Source organism: Triticum aestivum, chromosome 3A, assembly GCF_018294505.1.
Source record: "Triticum aestivum cultivar Chinese Spring chromosome 3A, IWGSC CS RefSeq v2.1, whole genome shotgun sequence".
NCBI classification, from domain to species: domain Eukaryota; kingdom Viridiplantae; phylum Streptophyta; class Magnoliopsida; order Poales; family Poaceae; genus Triticum; species Triticum aestivum.
In genome coordinates this window covers 372,037,210-372,060,166 of record NC_057800.1, presented here as the reverse complement: position 1 = coordinate 372,060,166, position 22,957 = coordinate 372,037,210, and the positions used below count along the sequence as shown (strand labels likewise).

The 22,957-nt window shown below is 45.9% G+C and overlaps 2 protein-coding genes and 1 pseudogene across 3 annotated transcripts; 1 reads left to right on the top strand and 2 right to left on the bottom strand.

Annotated features, from left to right (window-relative positions):
- Positions 1–10,731: 10,731 nt before the first annotated feature.
- On the top strand, positions 10,732–16,536 carry LOC123061321 (ATP-dependent zinc metalloprotease FTSH 5, mitochondrial). 2 transcript variants are annotated; one of them, XM_044484380.1, is made up of 8 exons: positions 10,732–11,055; positions 11,898–12,058; positions 12,423–12,510; positions 12,826–13,086; positions 13,817–14,053; positions 14,142–14,266; positions 14,732–15,208; positions 15,286–16,536. In XM_044484380.1, the coding sequence occupies exons 2-8, from the start codon at positions 12,038–12,040 to the stop codon at positions 16,183–16,185; spliced, it is 2,109 nt and encodes a 702-aa protein (XP_044340315.1). In that variant the 5' UTR covers positions 10,732–11,055; positions 11,898–12,037; the 3' UTR covers positions 16,186–16,536. The 2 variants fall into 2 exon arrangements, with proteins under 2 accessions (XP_044340315.1, XP_044340314.1); XM_044484379.1 differs by lacking the exon at positions 11,898–12,058 and having other exon boundaries at positions 10,733–11,055.
- Positions 16,537–16,567: 31 nt separating this feature from the next.
- LOC123061322 (fatty alcohol:caffeoyl-CoA acyltransferase-like) lies at positions 16,568–17,940 on the bottom strand. Its single transcript, XM_044484381.1, has one exon. The coding sequence runs from the start codon at positions 17,869–17,871 to the stop codon at positions 16,588–16,590; it is 1,284 nt and encodes a 427-aa protein (XP_044340316.1). The 5' UTR covers positions 17,872–17,940; the 3' UTR covers positions 16,568–16,587.
- Positions 17,941–18,447: 507 nt separating this feature from the next.
- LOC123061320 (glyoxylate/succinic semialdehyde reductase 2, chloroplastic-like) lies at positions 18,448–21,827 on the bottom strand (annotated as a pseudogene).
- Positions 21,828–22,957: the final 1,130 nt, after the last annotated feature.

The following is a 22,957-nucleotide window of genomic DNA, read 5'->3' as shown; positions in this document are numbered from 1 at the left end:
GTTTTCATGTTGCACGCCCGGGGTTGATACGGCGACCTTGCTGCTCGGAATGGTCATCACCTGGAGCCAAGCACAAGAACACGCAAAACAACCAGAAAGAACGAGCATAAGCCAACAAACACAGCAAAAATTATCAAGGTAAGGCAGGAAAATGATGGAATTTGGCATGCAGCGGTAGTACCGTGACATGCCCGCGGTAGTACCGCCCCAAGCGGTAGTACCGCCCCAAAGAGAGCGGTAGTACCGCTCGAGGTCAAGTGGTAGTACCGCTCCAATGAGAGCGGTAGTACTGCTCGAGGCGGAGGAACAGCAGTTTCCTACAGCACAAGGTGGTGACACAGCGGTTTCCTACTACCGTGGTCAGATCCGGCACTACCGGCCTACCAAATTAAAAAATATTCCTACCAAACTCTAATCGAGAAAGTCTAGTTGCCTTCTCCAACCAACTCAAGCCTAGATTTGGCCAAAAATCTAGAGATGCAACCACCATTGCCCCTAAGAAACAAGATCTGAAAACGAGACAAAAGGAAAGAAGGAACAGGGGCAATACCGGCATCCATGGCAAGAGAACGAGGTGGGGATCGACTCCACCAAAGGAAATGGAGAGGGACGCCCCGGTGACGGAGATCCGCTGGAGCCCTCCGCGGCAAGTGGAGGCTGGAGAGAGGAAGAGAAAAGAGGGGGCAAAGTGAATGGGTATGGGGGAGAAGAAACCTCCCCCTGCCCCGACTTAACCCCCTGGTCCCATCCCTCAGCGGTAGTACCGTGCTGGGGGGCGGTAGTACCACTTACAAGCGGTAGTACCACGCACCACTAGCAGTAGTACCGCCCAGCACGCCACGGCAACTAAACAAACAAGGCTTTTAGCTAGAAAGAAAAGCAAAACGGCAAGAAAAGAGAGAGTAAGAAAAGAGAGCACACGAGCACACGAGAAACGACACACCTCTTCGAAAGAGGGCGGTGGCCGAGGCCACCTATGTTTGAGTTAAGAGGTATGGCGCCGCGAAGATTTTAACCTTGGGCCCATGACCACAACTCGTCTTTGAAGCACAAGTACCATCAACAATGGCTAAAGTGAAAGACTTGATCAATTTATGCATAATGGGGGAGGGAGAGTTCATTGAGAGAACAACACTCCCCCTATGTCCATGCCTACACCTCAACTAGACAACAAATTGAGCGTGGTGGGGTGTGCAAGGGTTCAAGCCACATTGCTAAAATCAATGATATTTAGCTCATGCCTTAACTCGCGAAATCTTGCTTCATCCAAGGGCTTCGTGAAAATATCTGCAAGGTTGTCATGAGTGTTGACATAGTTGAGCTCGATCTCTCCTCGCCTAATGTGATCCCGGATGAAGTGATACCGAATCTCAATATGCTTCGTCTTGAAGTGTTGCACCGGGTTGAGAGAGATCTTGATGGCACTTTCATTGTCACACCAAAGAGGCACTTTGTCACAAGTGACACCGTAATCCTTTAAAGTTTGCCTCATCCATAGGAGTTGTGCACAACAACTACCGGCGGCAACATACTCCGCCTCAGTGGACGAGAGAGACACACAACTTTGCTTTTTGGAAGACCAACTTACCAAAGAGCAACCAAGGAATTGGCACCCTCCGGAAGTGGACTTCCTATCCACTTTGTCTCCCGCCCAATCGGAATCCGAGTACCCTACAAGCTTGAAGTTTGATCCTCTTGGGTACCATAAGCCAAAGTTTGGGGTATGAGCCAAATATCGAAAGATTCGTTTGACCGCCACATAGTGACTTTCCTTAGGTGCGGCTTGAAACCGTGCACAAATTCCCACACTCAACATGATGTCCGGTCTAGATGCACAAAGGTAAAGCAAGGATCCAATCATGGAACGATATACCTTTTGATCCACCACTTTACCATTGGGATCTAAGTCAAGTTGGCACTTGGTGGGCATTGGAGTGGAGGCCGGCTTGACGTCACTTAGCTTGAATCTCTTGAGCATGTCTTGAGTGTATTTGGATTGATTGATGAAGGTTCCTTCTCTTCTTTGCTTCACTTCGAACCCTAGAAAGAACTTCAACTCTCCCATGGAGGACATCTCGAACTTTGAGGTCATGAGAGCGGCAAATTCCTCATTGAAAGCTTTGTTAGGAGAACCAAAGATAATATCATCAACATATAATTGGCACACAAACAACTCCCCTTTGACCTTCTTAGTAAAAAGAGTGGGGTCGATTAGCCCAACTTCAAAACCACGGTCTTGTAACAACTCGGTAAGGTGGTCATACCACGCACGTGGGGCTTGTTTAAGGCCATAGAGTGCCTTATCGAGTTGATACACATGATCGGGAAAGTAGGGATCCTCGAACCCGGGGGGTTGCTTGACGTAAACCAATTCATTAATAGGACCATTAAGAAAAGCACTCTTCACATCCATTTGTTGTAACTTAAAGTTATGATGAGAAGCATATGCAATCAACATGCGAATGGATTCAAGACGAGCAACGGGAGCAAAGGTTTCACCGTAGTCGATACCCTCGACTTGGGAGTAGCCTTGTGCTACCAAACGAGCCTTGTTGCGAATGATAATCCCATGGGCATCTTGCTTGTTCTTGAATATCCACTTGGTTCCTATGACATTGTGATTCCCAGTCGGTCTTGGCACCAATCTCCACACTTTGTTGCGCTCGAAGTTGTTGAGTTATTCATGCATGTCATTGAGCCAATCGGGGTCTTCTAGAGATTCATAGACCTTGTGGGGTTCCACACAAGAGACAAACGCGTGATGCTCACAATAATTTGCTAATTGTCTACGAGTGCTTACCCCCTTTCTTAAGCTTCCAAGCACATTCGTCATGAGATGATCCTTGGTGGAGAGCTTGGAAGCAACCTTGGCGGCACGACGCTCTAATTCCTCCTCGGGGGTGAGATGAGGAGTGGTCACTTGATCATCTTGAGCGTCGTCTTGGGCTTGTTCTTGTTCTTGAACTTGCTCGGAGGAGAGAACTTGACCTTGGGCATCACTTGATGTGTCACCTCCGTCTTGAGCGTGATCTTGCCCTTGGTCATGTTCTTGAGGATGAGGGCCTTCATGTTGTTCATCGGAAGCGTGTGGGCCTTGGGTTGGTGATGGCTCCACTTGAGTGGAGCTTTGTCCTTCTCCTTCGGCCACAAGGGGTTCCTCAATGGGTAGGATAAAGCCAACACCCATTCTTCTTATGGCTTGGGGAGGAATTTCATCACCTACATCACAAGTGCCACTTTGCTCCACTTGGGAGCCGTTATTCTCATCAAACTCCATGTTACATGTCTCCTCAATAAGTCCCGTGGACTTATTGAGGACACGGTAAGCATGAGAGTTTGTAGCATAGCCAACAAATATGCCCTCATAAGCTCTAGCCTCAAATTTATACAACCGAACACTTTTCTTGAGAATGAAACACTTACACCCGAATACCCGGAAGTACTTGAGATTGGGCTTGTTACCGGTGAGTATCTCATATGGAGTCCTGTTCAAGCCCTTGCGGAGGTAGAGCCGATTGGATGCATGACACGCGGTGTTGATGGCTTCGGCCCAAAAGTTGTACGGAGACTTGAACTCCGCCATCATGGTCCTTGCCGCATCCATCAACGTCCGGTTCTTCCTCTCCGCAACACCGTTTTGGTGAGGGGTGTAGGGTGCGGAATATTGATGCTTGATTCCCTCATCACTAAGAAATTCATCCAAGGTGTAGTTCTTGAACTCGGTGCCGTTGTCACTTCTTATTGTCAAGATCTTTGCATTGTGTTGACGTTGTGCTTCATTTGCAAAGTCAATAACGGTTTGTTGGGTCTCACTCTTCCTCTTGAAGAAATACACCCAGGTGTACCTTGAGTAGTCATCCACAATCACCAAGCAATACTTCCTACCTCCAAGACTATCGAAAGATGGAGGCCCAAAGAGATCCATGTGAAGGAGCTCCAAAGGCCTCTTCGAATAAATGATCGTCGTGGGAGGGTGAGCCTTCTCATGTAGCTTTCCTTCGATACAGGCACTGCAAGCACGATCTTTAGCAAAACTAACATTCGTTAGTCCATGGACATGGTCCCCCTTGAGGAGACTTTGCAAAGATCTCATATTGACATGGGCTAAACGGCGATGCCAAAGCCATCCCACATCAACTTTAGCCATTAGGCACGTCGCGGTCTTAGTGGGTCGCTCCGAAAAGTTAATCACATATAGACCGTTCTCGACATGCCCAACAAAGGCTACTTTAAGAGTCTTGCTCCACAAGAGGGCCACGGTATTGATATCAAAGAAAGTGGCAAAACCCATGATTGCAAGTTGACGAACGGAAAGTAAATTGTATGCAAGGGACTCAACAAGCATGACCTTCTCGATCCTGAGATCATGAGAGATGACCACCTTGCCAAGTCCAAATACCTTAGAAGATGAGGTGTCACCCCACTCGACATTGGTGGGCATAGATGGAACCTTGTGCACGTCCACCACCAAGTCCTTACTTCCGGTCATATGATTTGTAGCTCCGCTATCGAGCAACCATGATCCACCACCGGAAGCAAACACCTACAAGAGATCAATGCTTGGTTTTAGGTACCCATTTTGTAATGGGCCCTTTGATGTTAGTAACAAGGGTCTTTGGAACCCAAATAGACCATTCAATGTACTCATGAAGAGAACCAACAAATTTGGCATAAACATGCCCATCACTAGCACGACATAACACATAAGAAGGATTAAAATCGCCGGCTTTGTTGGGAGGGGTGGCATTGCCCTTCTTGACATTGTTCTTCTTCTTCTCCTCGAAGGCACTCTCTCCCTCCTTCACAAAGGTTTGCATGAGAGGAGGAGGTCGTTTGGTCTTGTCATTCTTCTTCTTGTTCTTGGAGTCGGGCACGTACCCTACCCCTTCCTTGGCCACAACCCCTTTTGGTTGATCAAGAGATCGTTGAGGTTCTTCTTGCCTTGTATGCAAGTTGCAAGACCTCTCTCAAGTTGTCCCTTTAGCTTAGCGTTCTCCTCAACGAGATGCACATGCTCACAACACGGGTTAGTAGCATTTGCATTATCAATTAACATCATACGAGGGAAAGTGGCTTTTTCCTTGGTTAGCTTTACTTGAAGTTGATCATGAGACTCTTTGAGGCTAGCATGAGCACCCTTCAAGACCTTGTGAGCCTTGTCAAGTAGATCAAACTCCTCTTTGAGTCTAGCAAGATCAACCTCAAGTTCGGCCTTCTCGGAGTTTAGCACATGAGAAACTATGAGGACATGATCATAATCTTTCTTTAACTTAGCATGATCAACGTTGTGTGACTCCTCAAGAGCCAAACGTAGACCACGCTCTTCCTCAAGAGCATTGGAAAGATCCGAAATCTCATCGGCATAGTCGCGACTATGCCCTTCCATCTTAGTGATGGTGTCTTCGTGAGCCTCGATCATGTCATTGGCTTCACCAAGTTGTTCCAAGAGAGCAACAAAGTGCTTCTTGGATTTTCCCTTGAGTTTGCCCATAAAGGCCTCAAACTCGTTAGCCTCCACATTAGCTCCCTCAAGTTCATTAATGCTATCCGTCGGAGAAGGATGATTAATGATGGTAGTTTTGATGTTGGGGGTTACCTTGTTGGTGGCTTTAGCCATGAGGCACTTGGCAGTGATGCTCTCATTGGGTGAGTCGAAGAGAGACACCCGTGACGTCGTCGCAATGGCAACGGAGGCCATGGCAACCGACCCATCATCTTCATCATCGTCATCATCCTCATTGTACTCTTCTTGCACAACCAAAGCCTTGGGAGGAGTCTTCTTGGTAAAGTTGTTCTTGTTGGGGAACGACTTGGCCTTGTCCTTTCGGATGAGCTTGCCACCATTGTCTTCCCTCTTCTCATACGGGCATTCCGCAACGAAATGACTCACGTTGCCGCAATTGTAGCAAGTCCTTACACGTTGCTTGCCCCTCGTGCCACTCGAGTTGTTTTTGCTAAAGTTTGGCCTCGAGTTTTTCTTACTCCAAAATTGCCTTGAAGCAAGTGCCATGTGTTCATGATATGCATACTTCGTATCTTCGGGGTTGCTCTCCTCTTCTTCCTCTTCTTCTTCTTCCACGGTGAGCTTGGCCTTCAATGCAAGGTTAGGCTTCTTTGCCCGTTGAGAACGGAGCACCGCATTGTCGGTGGTCTTGTCCAAAATGTTCATGGCCACAAACTCATTCAACACTTCGCTTGAGGTCAAAGTGTGGAAGTCCGGTCTTTGACGAATGACGGAGGACATGGCCTTGTGATAGGGCATCATTACCTTGAGGAATTTGCGCTTGATCCAATTGTCATCCGTGTCCTTGCTCCCGTGATCTCGTAGCGAGACCGCGAGTTTGGTTACTCTCCGATAAATCTCACGAGGTTCTTCATCTTCTTTCATTGCAAACTCATCGGCCTCATCTTGTACCACTTCATAGTTGGAGCGTTGAATGCTTGCACTCCCCCCGTAGAGAGAGACAACACAATGCCATGCATCTTTGGCCAAGGCGAAGGGACGAAGATGAGGTAGGTCTTCGGGTGGAATTGCATCTTGAATGATGAAGAGAGCATTCTCATTGAATTGATTGTCCGCGGCTTCTCGAGGAGTGAAGTTGCTTGGATCATGTGGATAGAAACCTTCTTCAATGATTCTCCAAAGGTTAGTGTTCACATGATTTAAATGACATTTAAAGCGGTAAACCCAAGAATCAAAATCCTCATTTTTCACAATCTTAGGGGGAGGACCGACATGATTCAAATGAGTGGAAGGAACCGGTCCACCATAAACAAGTTGTGGTTCCACATGGGCAAAGATGCCGGTGCCATTCTTACCACTAGAAGGAGCCTTTTCACTACTAGCTTCCCCCTTGTCGGGGATAGCATCCGTCACCTTGTTGGCGGGGTCACCCACTTTCAACGGTGCAGTGGATAGTTTAAGCCCCTCAAGAAATTTAGTAAACATGCTTTCAACTTCGGTCGTCATGGAGGTTTTCAATGTCTCCAAGGCCACATTGAACTCCTCACAAGAGATCGAGGTTCCCCCATCGCCCGTAGACGAGATCGGATTCACACCGGAGTGTTCCTCCACACCGTCTATGGTATCAACCATACTCTTTGGACGGTAAAGTCCTTAATAAAGAGACGAGGCTCTGATACCAATTAAAAGGATCGATATGGTTGACTAGAGGGGGGGGGTGAATAGGCAACTACCAATTTTTACTTTTCTTTACCAAATTAAACTTTGCATCAAAGTAGGTTGTCTAGATGTGTAACTAGGTGAGCAACCTATATGATGCAATAACAACAAGCATACAAGCAAGCAAGGGAAGAAACACTAAAGAGTTTGCACAAGTAAAGGTAAGAGATAACCAAGAGTGGATCCAGTGAAGATGAGGATGTGTTACCGAAGTTCCTTCCTTTTGAGGGGAAGTACGTCTCCGTTAGAGCGGTGTGGAGGCACAATGCTCCTCAAGAAGCCACTAGGGCCACCGTATTCTCCTCACGCCCTCACAAAATGCGATATGCCGTGATTCCACTATTGGTGGCCTTGAAGGCGGCGACCGAACCTTTACAAACAAGGTTGGGACAATCTCCACAACTTAATCGGAGGCTCCCAACAAGACCACGAAGCTTCACCACAATGGACTATGGCTCCGTGGTGACCTCAACCGTCTAGGGTGCTCAAACACTCAAGAGTAACAAGATCTGCTAGGGATGAGTGGGGGAATCGAAAATCCCTTGGTGGAAGTGTAGATCGGGACCTTCTCAACCACTCCCGAACAAATCAACAAGTTTGATTGGCTAGAGAGATAGATCGGGCGAAAATGGAGTTTGGAGTATTTAATAGAGCTTGAGCAATAAATGGAGCTTGGGGGAGGAAGAGGTAGGTCAAAGAGAAGAAGGGGACTCCCTTTTATAGTGGGGGTAACAATCCAAGTGTTGCCCCCCACCAACCAGCCCCGCACAGGGCGGTACTACCGCTGAGAGGGGGCGGTACTACCGCCAGGACAGCGATACTGTCGCTTGTGACCCTTCGGCCGTACTACCGCTGGCAGTGCGGTACTACCGCTGGGTTGCATAGGAGAGAGAGAATCTCTCAAAGATGCTGAGGACGAGGCGGAGGTGCCAGGCACCCCATCGATACTACTGCTGTGGAGCCACAGGCGGTACTACCGCTGTGGAGCGGTACTGCCGCTTGTGTCTCCTCAGCGGTACTACCGCTGGGTGCGCGGTACTACCGCTTGGACCCAGACAGAACAAGGAAGAGAGGAAAGAACTCTACAATGGAACGGAAAATCTCGGAGGGTGAGAAGCTGATGTGTACGTGATGATTCCACCCATGCAATACCCCAGTGGACCCCCTCTTGATAGTACGGTGCCCTCTATGCAACCAGTCCACCGAGAAAGAAACGAAAGAGCTACACCGTCTTGAAATACACTCCGAGGGGAAGAAAGCGTCTCGTGCCAGGGGAGAATCTGTGAATTATTCAAAGCACAAGATTAGTCCGCAAACATGTTGTCATCAATCACCAAAACTACCTTGAGAGAGATATGCCGTAACAACCTCCCCCCTTTTGGTGGATTGACGACAACTAGGGATTTGCGCAAGGAAAAGAAATAAAACGAAGAAAACTAAGAATTACAAAATATAGACGGGCTCCCCCAGAATGTGTGCACCTAGATATGGCAAGACACACACATTCGGATCAACACTCCCCCTATATTTTATAGTCCAACAATACTAAGCACAAGATATATGAGAGAAGAGAATAAACAGGACAAGCATGCATCTTATAATAAACTACAGTACTCTGAATAGACATAAGTAATAAGGTAGCGATAGGGAGCATATGTCTCACACCATATGTCTAGAACTTAGGTCTCACACCAAACCAAACCAAATAAAGACACCGAGAGAACACACAAGAAACCACAAGACGACTCAAAGCACGACACAAGAAACAAATCCCTACACTCTCTCCCCCTTTGGCAGCGAGACACCAAAAAGGGCAAAGAGTGACGCTACGACTCCAGGTGATGGAAAGAAGATCTTGAATATCACATCTCTGCATCTTCATCGTGGGTCGAAAACTGCTCGGCGTCGGAGTCGAGATGATGAGCCTCCTCATCGACATGCAATCCTTTGAAAAACGTGTGAAGCTGATGGATCAGAGGAGAGGGTCGAAGATGGGGCGAGTCACCATCTACCGGAACCGCGCTCTCGGGCACGAGCATTTGATGGAAGACTACTTCGCGGAGGTACCTACATACCCTCCTCGTCTCTTCCGCAGAAGGTACCGAATGCGGCGTAGTTTGTTTGTGAAGATTGTCACCGATTGTGAGGCCGCCTCCTATTACTTTAAACGTCGTAGATCCGCCGCCGGTATCATGGGGTTTAGTGCATATCAAAAGATATCGGCGACAATGCGGGTACTCGCTTATGGCATACCCGCGGATTATACCGACAAGTATCCTCGCATTGGGCAAGATACAACCACGGAGTCAGTCCGTAGGTTTGCCAAGTTGGTCATTCGGTTGTACGGTGAGCAGTATCTTCGGGCACCAAACCAGGAAGATACAAAGAGATTAATGGAAATGAATGAAAAAAGGGGATGGCCGGGGATGCTAGGTAGTCTTGACTGCATGCATTGGAGGTGGAAAAATTGCCCAAAGGCATGGCACGGAATGTATTGCGGTAAAAGCCGTGATGCTACCATTGTGCTTGAGGCTGTAGCATCTCAGGACACATGGATTTGGCATGCATTCTTTGGGTTGCCGGGAACACTCAATATATCAATATCCTCAATAGATCTCCTTTGTTCAAAAGATTAATTTCTGGGGATGCTCCAGCTTGCAACTACAAAATCATGGACAATAAGTACTCAATGTGATACTATCTCATCGATGGCATCTATCCCGAATGGGCAACTCTTGTGAAATCCATCAAGGAAAAAAAGGGGTGCCCTTAACAAGAAAAGAGGCTCATTTCACCAAGGCACAAGAGGCAGCCCGCAAGGATATTGAGAGAGCTTTCGGTGTTTTGCAAGCAAGGTTTGCCATAGTTCGTGGTCCAGCTCGGTTTTGGGACAAAAAAACCTTGATGAACATCATGAAATGCTGTGTGATTCTACACAACATGATCCTAGAGGATGAAAGAGGGTTAAACCTCCCTTGTTTCTATGACAATGTTGGTACCCGTGTGCAACCGGAAAGAAACCCTTCTCGCATACACGCTTTTCTTCAAGTACATCGTGAGATTAAGGATGCAACCACTCATGGTCGGCTCCGGGATGATCTAATAGAGCACCACTGGCAGTTGGATGGGCGGCGCATTGGCCCATGATGTATCTTTGTTTTACTTTTCTATGTCCTATTTGATTCGAACAATTAGTGTAATTTGCTCAAACATTGTTGAAATAATTTGAATGATTATTGTTTTATTCGATGTTGTAATAATAACTAGAATGATTATTGTTTTATGTCAAATATGATGGAATTTGTGATATGTCATATGATGAAATGTGTAATATGTGAAATGATAGATTTAAAGGTTAGGGTTGAGGCAAAGACTAGAACCCTCAAATCCAACCCTTAAAGCAGTTTAAAGGTTGGATTTGAGGGTTTTAGTTTTTTCCCCTGTTTTTCAATCTTTAAAAATGTCAAAAAATGGTACTTCTCAATTCTTAAAACTGCTATAAGGATTTGAGGGTTTAGGGGTTCTACTAGTAATGCTTTTACTAGAGCCTCCGCCTCCGGTAAAGAAGAGAAAAGAAAAATCTGACTACTCGTCTCCCTTGCGCCTCGTGACGTGGGCTGTTTCCTCGCGCCGCTTCCTCCCGCCCGCCGCGGCGCACCACGCCGCAGCTGAATCTTTCGCCTCCGCGGCGTCGTCCCTCTGAGCCTCCCGTTAGCACCAGTCCGTTCCTCTGCACCCCAACTGCAATCCAATCCAATCCAATCTTCCGCCTTTGGGCGTTTCTGCTTCCCTGGGACTCGGGATCTCGTCGGGGGAGGCGGCGGCGGATTTGAGATTTGGGGCACATGGCGTGGCGGCGCGTCCTCTCTCAGGTGTGTTTTCTATTAACTTTCTTCTTGCTTTTCTTCGTCCGCACTTCTCCTTTCGCGGGGGGCGCGATTGTGATGGGATAGGAGGGAGGGATGTAGCCGTGGTTTCATTAGACTTCAGAACGAAAGACGGCTAATTCTAGTTGTGACCTTATAAGCGTGATCCCTTTTATCTTGGATGCTTGTGGATTTCAGGTTAGTTAATCCTCCTGATTGTGGATGCTTGTGTAATGGATTTTATTTTGTATCAAAAGTTGTCAGATTGCTTTGACGAATTTGTAGGTATTGGAAAGTTTAAGTCAGGACCGGCTTGTGTCAGTTGTCTAGGTATGCGGTATGCTAGAAAAAGTTGTGTAGTATGTATTGCTATGTTTGAGCATGGAGATTTATCAGAAAGATTTATGATTGACAGTGCCGGAGCCAGGATTCGACCAGAAAAGGTAGTTTAGTATGTATTGCTATATGTTTGAGCATGGAGATAGTTCAGATTTCAGAAAGAAATTATAGTTAAATAGTGGCGGAGCCAGGATTCTACCAAATCCCGGGCCAAGCGCTAAACACTTGTAATTATTCTAGGAAGTACTCCGTACCAAGTCATAATTAACATAGAATTGATATAGCTTAATTCCACTGGGTAAGCTATGTTTGGTCTTAGTTTCACATGTGGCAGCGCTCTGTTCTTTCTCTACCGCTGCGGTGCTTGAGTAACTCTGTCTTTGACCAATGTGATTTGCTTCGCCATCTTTGCTGATGGGTTGGAAGAACAAGTACATGCATCGACAATAATAATCTACCAAAGTCTCTTCAAATGTGCCAACAATTTTTTTCATGCACCACCCAATCAGGTTACCCATTCGCTTACTTCGATCAACATCTGGAAAAAAATCCCAATACGACAGCTAATCGAGAACCACACACGATAACGAGGCTCAACAGCTCTGGTTGGCCTTATCTACTATCAGCAGCTTCAATTGATCAATTCGCCATGTGTCGGATGCGGATAAGGGTGAGCCTCTCCAGATCTAAATCTTGCTTTTCACTCAGTTCCCGATGGCTCCGTGCTGCCCAAGGGCCCCTCTTGCAGGTAGCATTGCTTCTGGAGGCGGTGGTGGAACTTGCTGTGTACACTGCCGTGTAGGATGGGGAATTCAGGGAAGTTGTTTAGGGGTCATGGTTTGGGGATTTGGAGGCATGTCTGAGACTCTGAGTTTCTACTTCCTGGATCCCTGGCCAAGCCGAATGCCCCAGCTACACTTGTTCCTTGCATTCGATTAATTTGCTCAGTTATTTTGCCTTCTGCTGTTCTTGTTGCCGTATATATTTATGTGTATGCAAGACTTAATTCAGGTATACATTTTTTTTAATTGCAGGCTGCAAGGAACCAATCAGCATATGCAATCTATAATGAGTTGGCAGCCTCCTCTCCTCTGACGTCACTTAGAAGTGACATCAGTGCAGGTATATGGTCTTTGTACAACGACAGCATCTTGGCTCAAATTGTAACCGTCTCTACTTTACTGTTTAATCTAACAGTGTGTCATTTGAAACTTTTAAACTTATTAAAAATGTGAGTGTCTATATCTGCATATTAAACATATATCTTTATCTGTCTGCCCCTTCTTACCTTTTATTTGCATTAAAACAGTCCATGAGGGCCATTATGGTCTATTTATTTTTATTCTGTAGTTAGTGTTTTGTTACCATTGCTCTCGGGGATAATTCTTTTACCTTTCTTTTATCGTTTTTTGTGTGTGCTGGGGATGATCAATGCAGGTGGCACACTCAGGAACTTACATGAGAGGTATCATTCGAGCTATTTTGGTGGCCTTTCACGCAGCATGCGAGACCTGGGCTCCCAGAGTGAAGCTTCTATGCTAAAAGAGATATACAGAAGTGACCCAGAGCGTGTGATAAAAATATTTGAAAGCCAGCCTTTGTTGCATTCGAATCCTTCAGCACTCTCTGAGTATGTAAAAGCTCTTGTGAAGGTCGACAGGCTGGATGATAGCACCTTGCTAAAAACATTGCAAAGAGGTACCTATATCCTCAAAATATCTTACTCTGCCTTGTGGGGCATGCTGCTGTGTCTGTTTTTTCTTTTTTAAATAGTCAAGAAGGTTCAAGCATGATTGGAAATTGTTCATATATACTTCTTTCTATAGCATATGCTCCATCCGTCCCAAAATAAGTGACTCAACTTTATACTAACTTTAGCACAAAGTACAAAGTTGAGTCACTTATTTTGGGACGGAGGGAGTATATGTTATTATATCATGTACCCTAGTCCTAAACTCCTGATTACTTCAATATGTTTTTCTTTATTGCTCGTGGACTATCAGTCACTTGTACTACAGTTAGATAAATGATAACCTTGTACTACGTGTTTTTAGTTTACAATCATGTTGCACTGCACTACTCTAGTAGCTCAGGGCTGTACTGAGATATATTACTAATAAAAGATTAATTTTCACAAAATTGGTAATGTTCCATTGGAAGCAGGATGTGCAGTTGTTGCTGAAAATCTGCAACGTGAAATAATAAAAACCAATACAGAAACTAACAACTAGAACAAGCATCATTCTTTCCCTACTATTTTATTTTACCTTCTACAGTTTAAGTTGATCTGTCGTTGGTTAAGGCTGTTTCAGTTTTCTGCGGAAATGAGTTTACAGTTACGTTCCATCTGATGGAGCCTGAGCATCATTCCATAATGACTAGTTTTCGTATTATGTGGCTTAAAACTCGTGCGTGGTATACCTGTTAGGTCTTGCTGCTTCAGAAAGGTCAGAAGGAAGCCTTGGTAGCGTGCCGGCATTAAAGAGTGCTGGTCAAGTGACAAAAGATGGAATTATTGGCACTGCGAATGCGCCTATTCACATGGTTACAGCAGAAACAGGTCAATTTAAGGATCAGCTTTGGCGCACCTTCCGAAGCATTGCACTGACTTTCCTTTTAATTTCGGGCATCGGGGCTCTCATTGAGGATAGAGGAATCAGCAAAGGTTTGGTTTTCTCAACGATCTGAAAGACTAATATCCTAATTCCAAATTGGATTTCATCCCAGTAATAAATTTGATAAAATCCTTGTAGGCCTTGGCCTAAACGAAGAGGTTCAACCAAGCATGGAATCTAGTACGAAATTTAGTGATGTAAAAGGTGTTGATGAAGCCAAAGCCGAACTCGAGGAAATAGTTCACTACCTTCGAGATCCAAAGGTAAACCGTTTATTATTTTTTCCATTTAGCAGTGCTTCTACCAGCTACTCTTTCTAGCAATAAACCATTGACAATTGAATAGGTTTAATTGCCGGTGCTATGGATTAACTTTTGCCTAGCCATATTGTGAACTGCTTCACATTACATTCAACTTTTGAAGTGAATTATTTTGTTTTTTGTTCTGTAACGCATTTGATCTATGAATAGCTTGCTTAATTCAACACTGTTGTTTGATTTTGCCAGAAGAGGTCTTGTTGTCTTCTTAGTGTTGTGCTTTATTTCTGTCCAATTTGTTTGTCCTCAGCTGAATTGCTTATTAAATGCTAAGTTATGTAGTTCACATTTTGTGGTGTAGAAATGAGTTGTTAGCCACTGTTTATGTGTATCCTTGCTATATCCAGTCCTCCATTGTTGGCATTATATCTGCTTAATTTGATATTCATAACCGGCCTGTATGTTTTGCAGCGTTTTACACGTCTTGGGGGAAAACTGCCAAAAGGTGTTCTGCTTGTTGGTCCTCCTGGCACTGGCAAGACCATGTTAGCGAGGGCTATTGCTGGGGAAGCCAGCGTCCCTTTTTTCTCGTGCAGCGGTAGTGAGTTTGAGGAGATGTTTGTAGGCGTGGGAGCTAGAAGAGTGAGGGATCTTTTTGCTGCAGCAAAAAGACGATCGCCTTGTATCATATTCATTGATGAAATTGATGCAATTGGTGGGAGTAGAAATCCAAAGGATCAGCAGTATATGAAGATGACCTTGAATCAGTTGCTTGTTGAGCTGGATGGCTTTAAGCAGAATGAGGGGATAATTGTCATCGCTGCAACTAACTTCCCAGAGTCATTAGATAAAGCACTAGTCAGACCTGGGCGCTTTGATCGTCATATTGTTGTTCCCAATCCAGATGTTGAGGGCAGACGTCAGATCTTAGAGGTCCACATGTCAAAGGTAATTTTGGGAATTTTTGTCGTCATGCTATATCAATATTAAAATGTGATCTCATATCCCTCTGCACATAATTGCAGGTCTTAAAGGGTGATGATGTGGATTTGATGATCATTGCCAGGGGAACACCAGGATTTTCAGGTGCTGATCTTGCTAACTTGGTGAATGTGGCTGCTCTTAGAGCTGCCATGGATGGCGCAAAATCCGTTAGCATGAATGATCTGGAGTATGCCAAGGACCGGATCATGATGGGTAGTGAGCGCAAGTCAGCAGTTATCTCTGATGAGTGCAGGAAGCTGACAGCATACCATGAAGGAGGGCATGCCCTTGTTGCCATGCACACGGATGGTGCACATCCTGTCCACAAAGCTACCATCGTGCCCAGGGGGATGGCCCTTGGGATGGTGGCTCAGCTCCCTGACAAAGATGAGACTAGCGTGTCAAGGAAACAGATGCTAGCAAGATTGGATGTGTGCATGGGAGGGCGGGTGGCAGAGGAGCTTATATTTGGGGATAGCGAGGTGACATCCGGTGCTTCATCGGACTTTGAGCAAGCAACTTTGATGGCAAGAGCAATGGTTACTCAGTATGGTATGAGCAAGCAGGTGGGTCTTGTTTCATACAACTATGAAGAGGACGGAAAGACTATGAGCTCAGAAACGAGGCTTCTAATTGAGGAGGAGGTGAAGAATTTCTTGGAGAAAGCATACAACAATGCAAAGGCTATCCTCACCAAACACAACAAGGAGCTCCATGCTCTAGCCAATGCACTTCTTGAGCATGAAACCATGAGCGGAACCCAAATAAAGAACTTGTTGGCCCAAGTAGATAACAAACAGCCGCAGGGGCATGCTGTTGAAGCCCCACAGAAGACGCCAGCTTCACCCCCATCTCCAGCGGCAGCGGCTGCGGCCGCAGCCGCGGCGGCAGCACAACAAGCGGCAGCGCAAGCCAAGGGAGTTGCTGGTATCGGGTCTTAGCATCCATAGGTCTGCATTGTGTATATTAATTCACCAAATTAGCAGGTTGTTCCGTCAAACTGTCAGCTGATGAGTATCCCCCAGGAAGAATACGCTACACTGCTGCATCAAACACGAGGACACATCGATGTTGCTTGGGGTGTGAATAGAGAAAGAAACACATGGAGGAAAATTCACACATGGTAGCAGGCACATGTTAGCTAGTGTTTGAGTTGAGTTTGCTGTTGACAACTTCACATCTCAATAATTGTTATCGTTAAAATCTGCCATTGTATTTGTACGGTATACGTTTGGTCATGAAAGTTGCCAATAATATTCTGCTCATCAGCCGTAACGCTGAGATTGAGATCCCATGCATGCACACATTACGAAGGAAGCTAAAATGGCCAAAGTAGGCTAGTTTTAGATCAAATCTACCATGTCTTGGAACTCTTGCATGCACGACCGCGGCAGGCCAAGAAGCACCACGATGCTGCCGTCACGCACGTCCGGCATAAACATGACCACCTCCCCGCGCGGCAGCTCCGCAGGGCCAGACCGTGCGGCGTCGCCCCACCCGAAATCGGCCGCGTGGAACCCAAGACGGTTCCACGCCGTCACCAGCGTCGTCGCCGTCATCGACGGTGCCCGGCCATCGGCCACTTCCACGTAGTCGATGGCCGAACGGATGAACGCGTCGTCCGTGCGCCTGATGGCGTCCTGTATCCACCGGGCTGCAGCGGACACCGGCCCGCAGAGGAGCTCGCCGGCGGTGGACACGCAGCAGGCGAAGACGACGGCGTTCCCGCAGAAACCTCGAGGCAGCGGCGGGTCGACGCGCCGCCTGCCGTCGACGGCGAACATGAGCTTGCTCTTCTGCTCAGGGCACATCCTCATGGCGCGCGACGTCGCGCGCCAGACGAACGCCGTCAGTGCCACGAAGGTGGAGCACGCGCACGCCTGCCGCTTCAGCCGCGCGAGCCTGCCGGGGTCGATGGCGAAGGCCCGGTGCACGCGCGGTTCGTCGCGGAGGCCGGCGAGGCCGGACACGTCCTCCATCTCCGCGAATTCTTCGTGCGGGAAGGCGACCGTGGGGCTCGTCCTGGCGCGCAGCACGGTGCGGTCGAGGAAGGGCGGGGAGGAGAGGGCCACGCCGCGGGCCATCTCGCCCCAGGAGCGGAGGAACTCCGCCGCGGCGACGCCGTCCGCCAGGCAATGGTTCATGGAGAGCCCGAGCACGAAGCCGCCGCACCTGAACCTGGTGACCTGCACGCTCAGTAGAGGCGCCCCCAGCTCGTCGTCGCACTTGTCCTTGGAGTTACTACGGCCGACGAACACGAGCTGCCCCTGAACCGCGGCGGCGTCGGGTGCTGACAGTACGACGTCCCCGATCTCCTTGAGCTCGCAGTCGGCGTCCGCAACGACGAAAGGCACGCCACGGCGGTCGTTCCGCACCGAGAGCCTCCCGTCGTCGGCGCTGACCACCAGGCTCCCCTGGAATGGATAGTAGTGCACGAGCACCCTGCCCAGGGCGTCCATGATCACGGCGGCCGCGTCGTCGCGGGCGCTGGACGGGCTGAAGACGTGCACGGTTTTCATGAGCACTGCCACATTCTGGTCGAGGTTGGAGAGGAAGTAGTACTCGTCGGCGGCGGGAACGTCACCGGCAGCGTGCACGAGCACCGGCTCAGCCCTCGTCACCCTCATTGTCTGTGTTCCGCACCCGCACGTACGTTCTTTGTGCCTACGATGAAACTCATGTTATATAGTATTCCCTCCGATCACTGTTACAAGATGTTCTGAATATTTTATTAATATGAACTACTCTTTCTAAATACAACTTTTTAGAGATTTTAATATGAACTACGTACGGAGCAAAATGAATGAAACTACACTTTAAACTATGTCTATATATATCCGTATATGTAGTCATATTGGAATATCTAAAAAGATTTATATAGTATTTAAGAACGAAGGGAGTACACAAAGACTAAAGCGAGTGAACAAACACACTAAATTGCGTGTATATACATCTGATTCGATTATTTTTTAGAACATCTTATGGAGGGGGTGTTTTCTTGGCGGAAAAGGAGGGTGTAGTATATATAATGGAACCAAAGCTTCAAAGACATATTCACATACACACCACATACACACGCACACACCGTTGGTTTTTTGTTTTTGTTTTGAGAAGTGGTCACGGTTGGTCAGATAGTTCGGTTGGGACCATAAATTTGCTAGGTTATCTTTACCATTTCTAACATCTGACTGCGATGACCAAACTTGATTACAAACATACCAAAAATATCGATACCCTTTCCCCCTTTGCATGGGTTCATATTCTGTATATATTCATTTTACATTTCTGTATACACTCTGCCTGTAAAACAAGCACATTTATATGTCCGCAAAAGAGACAAGATGGGCGAATACATTTGAATGCCACACTCAAACTTGGCCGGCTGAAGAAACAATATCTAGTGCTGTGAGCTCTGCACTTTGGCCTTGAGCGCCTCAATGACCGCGGAGAAGTCCTGGTCGGCGAGGCCCAGCGATTTCGCTACCTTGTACAGCTCGTTTGCAGCTGCAGCTGTAGGAATGGGCTGGGACACCGATTCTGCAGGGCCAGCGCCAGCCTTAGATCCTGTCATGCGTTTCTTCTCAGCATCAGATTAAGACGAGGTGCAACAATGCAACTTTCTTTTTCAGTGCTCTGCTTACCTTCTGCTGATGTTTCAGGGGAAAGGCAGTAGGGTATGCAGCTTTAACCATGGAAGGGCCCTTGAGGGAGAACATGGGAGCATTGATAGCACCTTGTGAAATCACCTGTTGGACGACCAGTGCACCCTGGGTTAGACGAAAAACTCTCTTGACATGTTGCAGGTTACTATACTTGTTTTCGTAAAGCTACCTCGACGACAGTATTCGGGTCTAACCCCACTTTTTCACTCAGGAGTAGCCCTTCTGCAAATGAGACCATCATGCTGCAGTGTTTCACCGCAAGGATCAGTAAAACCTAAGATTTGATAATCTCCATGACCATACATAGGATCCACATAAATGAGGTTCCACTTTACCTCCCCATCACCATATTAACCACGAGCTTCATTGCTGTGCCATTCCCGACATCCCCAAGATAAAATCTTGACTGCTTTCAGAGTACGGAAAATGTAAGCACATTCTCTTATCAGCACGCAACTATTTTTCTTATTCTAGTGCCTCTTTCTGATTAGAGATGTTAACCTTGCCCATGACATCAAGTAGAGGCGCCACTCTCTTGTACAAGGATTCATCACCTTGTGCAATCAATCATATTGACAATTTAAGGTGTCAGAAGAAAAAGGAGATTTAACTACTAGATTTTCTCAATGACCAAGCATGAAGAAACAAGTTTACCTGCAGTAAGAAAGATCAGCAGTCCATCTTCTGCTGGCTTTTTTGAGCCTGAAACTGGAGCCTACTGAAAAATCATCAAGTAAGCATTGGACCAAGAGTAGAAGCACTGAAATTACATCGCTAGTTACACATCCAGACAACAAAATTAACAATTCGATACAACAACGGTACAAGCAATGACATGGACCAAAAACTACCTCGAGAAAAGATGCCCCAGTACTTGTAATACGTTTGCCGATTAGCTTAGATGTTGCATCATCGACTGTCGACACATCGACATACCTACGGCAGACAAGCAAGACAAATATGATCGAAACATCGACATACCTATGACGGACAAGCAAGAGAAAATATGATGTTTTCAAGGTCTACTTCTGCTGTTCTGCAAATGCTCTGGAATTTCTGACCCTTTTTCTTGAGAGTAATTAGTACCACTTACCCTTTCCCTGCGGCCATCCCTTCTGCGGCTCCATTAGCGCCGCATGCAACCTCAAACTTTGGAATAAATCGTTTATGGACATGATTAGGTATGTCATCATGCTGAGACTTCACGAATAAAAGAAATGACAATTGGAATGCTGAAACGGAACTTATACCGCGCTTTCTGGGTCAGCAAGCATTGCAAAGGTGACATCACAAGATGATGCAACTCTGGCGGGTGAAGATTCGAACCTGTAGGGAGCCATCCTCTTGTATGAGAGAATCAATCAAGCGGAGTGTTGCATACATCTTATGTTACACGCAATACTGTCTCTTAACTTTGATCAATATCAACAACATGAAACTATCTAATAGACTACAACCATTCAAAACATAATCTTTGGTCTCTTTCAAGTGGGAACAGTTTTTAGCGGAACTAGATGATACCCCGCACGTTGTTGCTGGAATGTTTTGTAATATATTTGATTATATCGTACATGGATATTTGGGGCAATAATATGATAACTATAAAATGAAAATATATATGATTTGTTATGTTTGATTGCTGTATAGTTGTAAAATACTCCCTCCGTCCCAAAATAAGTGTCATTGATTTAGTAAAACTTTGTACTAAATCAGCGACTCTTATTTTGGAACGGAGGGAGTATTTATTAAATATAAATAGCATAATAGAATGGAAATTCTTATGCATGTTTGCATGTTGAGGCGGGCCTTTTCCCATGCATGTTACATGATGAGGTGACATGCTTGCATGTTGAGAGAAATAGATTAGTGGGGGCTAGCTATCTAGATGTACAGTAGAAGATTTTTGAAAAATATAATCTTTTCAAATAAAGTAGAGCAGAACAAGGTAGTCATCGAAGAAAAAAACGTAGTTGTGTTTACTAGTGAACTTGTGAGAGTTTTATAGTTATATATCAAGTTTCACTTATGAGGTGGTGTGGTTTCGTCCGGAATCCACAAGCTACAGACGGTCCCTCAGGTAGTTGTTTTGGAAATGGCACACATTTGATAAGTAGAAGATGGTTATAGATCACAATTGAGTTGATATGGAGCATACTTGGCACCGAGGCTGAGAAGAGGATCACACTTGCTCTTGGTTCTGTTCCAAACTGTAATATCACAACTGCAGATCACCAAGAACACCAGTCACGGGTCATGACGACAGTAAAATCATATGCATAAAACCATACATTTGATATTTTGATTACGAGGTCAAATTCAGTCAAACTACTAATTAGTACTTAATACCGATGAAAATTTTATAAAAATCCAAGACAAGAAGACAAGGTACCGAAGTAAAACCGTATGTCTCCTAGTAACAACAAAAGGGAAAAGAAGGAAGAAAGACAGAAGTAGAAGCGCAGGGAATCACCCAGCCTTGATGAGGTTTGATGCCATGGGGGCGCCCATGATCCCGAGGCCCAAGAACCCCACCCTTCCCTGGAATCCCACCCCTCCAGCAGCATCTGCGAGGGAAGAAGAATCTGATAAGTACTACCAGTACTACATTGAATCTTTCAACTACACTACATACACAGCTGCGTTTCCCGTTGTATGTTGGAACCGAAGAAGGGAGCCGACACCTGACGAGGAGGATGGCGAAGTGGCGGAGCAGGACACGAGGAGGCGGGATCCTCGGCGCAGGGGCAGCGTCACCCTGGGGCTTAGGAGGAAGCTGGCCGCGGCCATGGCTGCAGATAATAAGCGGGATAAGATTCGAGCTACGCGATGACGAAGTTGCAGCTGCTGGTGGTCGCGGATTCGCGGTGGCAAATCGTGATCTGGGACAGGGTGCGAGCCCGACGCGACGCGGCTGTGCCAAGATCTTTTGCACCACTTTAACTTTGATAATTTGTCCCCGATACTGACGGGTGGGTCCAGGGCCACTATCCACTGACATAACTGGGGTAAATTATCAAGCCCCATATAAAATTGGGTAAATGATTCAAACCCCCAATCCGAGCCCTGCTTCGGCGAGGGACTAAATTACAAAAAAACTCACCACAATTACGTCGCAATTTGCCTAAAACCACCCAAACGTAAAAAATGTACAAAAAGTACCGTTTTCAGTAAAATTTTAACAGAACCACTTTTTTTGGGCCTAAAACCACTCAAACGTTAAAAATGTACAAAAAGGACTGTTTTCAGTAAAAATTTAACAGAACCACTAATTGCTGTTTGATCACATTTCGAAAAAATGCGGTCAACCGAGCGGTTAGTGGTTCTCGTAAAAATGTACTCAGTCTATTTTTATATATGAATATTTTTTTACGAAAACAATCTATTTCATTATATACAAAACCACTTCGTTTTTCGTGTCAAATTTTGACCTACAATTTTTATCAAAAGAATACTAGTTTTATGTCATAAAAATATACAATTGAAAAGTTCTTAAAATGTGCATTCAATGGCATTAACATATAACTCGTATTTTGTTGGTAAAATTAATGATCAAAATTAGGCATAAAAATGAAGTGGCCTTGTATTAGTAGATGGAGGGAGCACTAAAAATCGATGATTTTTTGGCAAACTTTTAGCGTTTCGACAAACTTCAACACAACCGTGGTACCGCAATTTAGTCTCGTGAGGTGTCCTAGTCTATCAATCTTTTTTAAATGCTTCGCCTCTCGCACTTTATTTGTTAGTAGCAAGCACACACGCAACACACTTCTATTTGGACCATCATGTTAGGGAATCTTCAACGCCGGCCTAGAACAAACACTGTATTTGTCCAAATGAGTAAAAATATTCAAATACGACAGCGGCTCTGACTATTATAATATCACAACTCAAAATTTTCAAATAATAATTCAAACTTTAATTTAACCCACACATATCTTTGAGTTGTCCTCATTAACCGTCCATAAATGTTCAATCAAATCTTTCTTGAGTTGCTCATGAGTTGGTCGATGGCAAATTTGTTGAGGCATTTGAATAAACTCATCAAACGAGT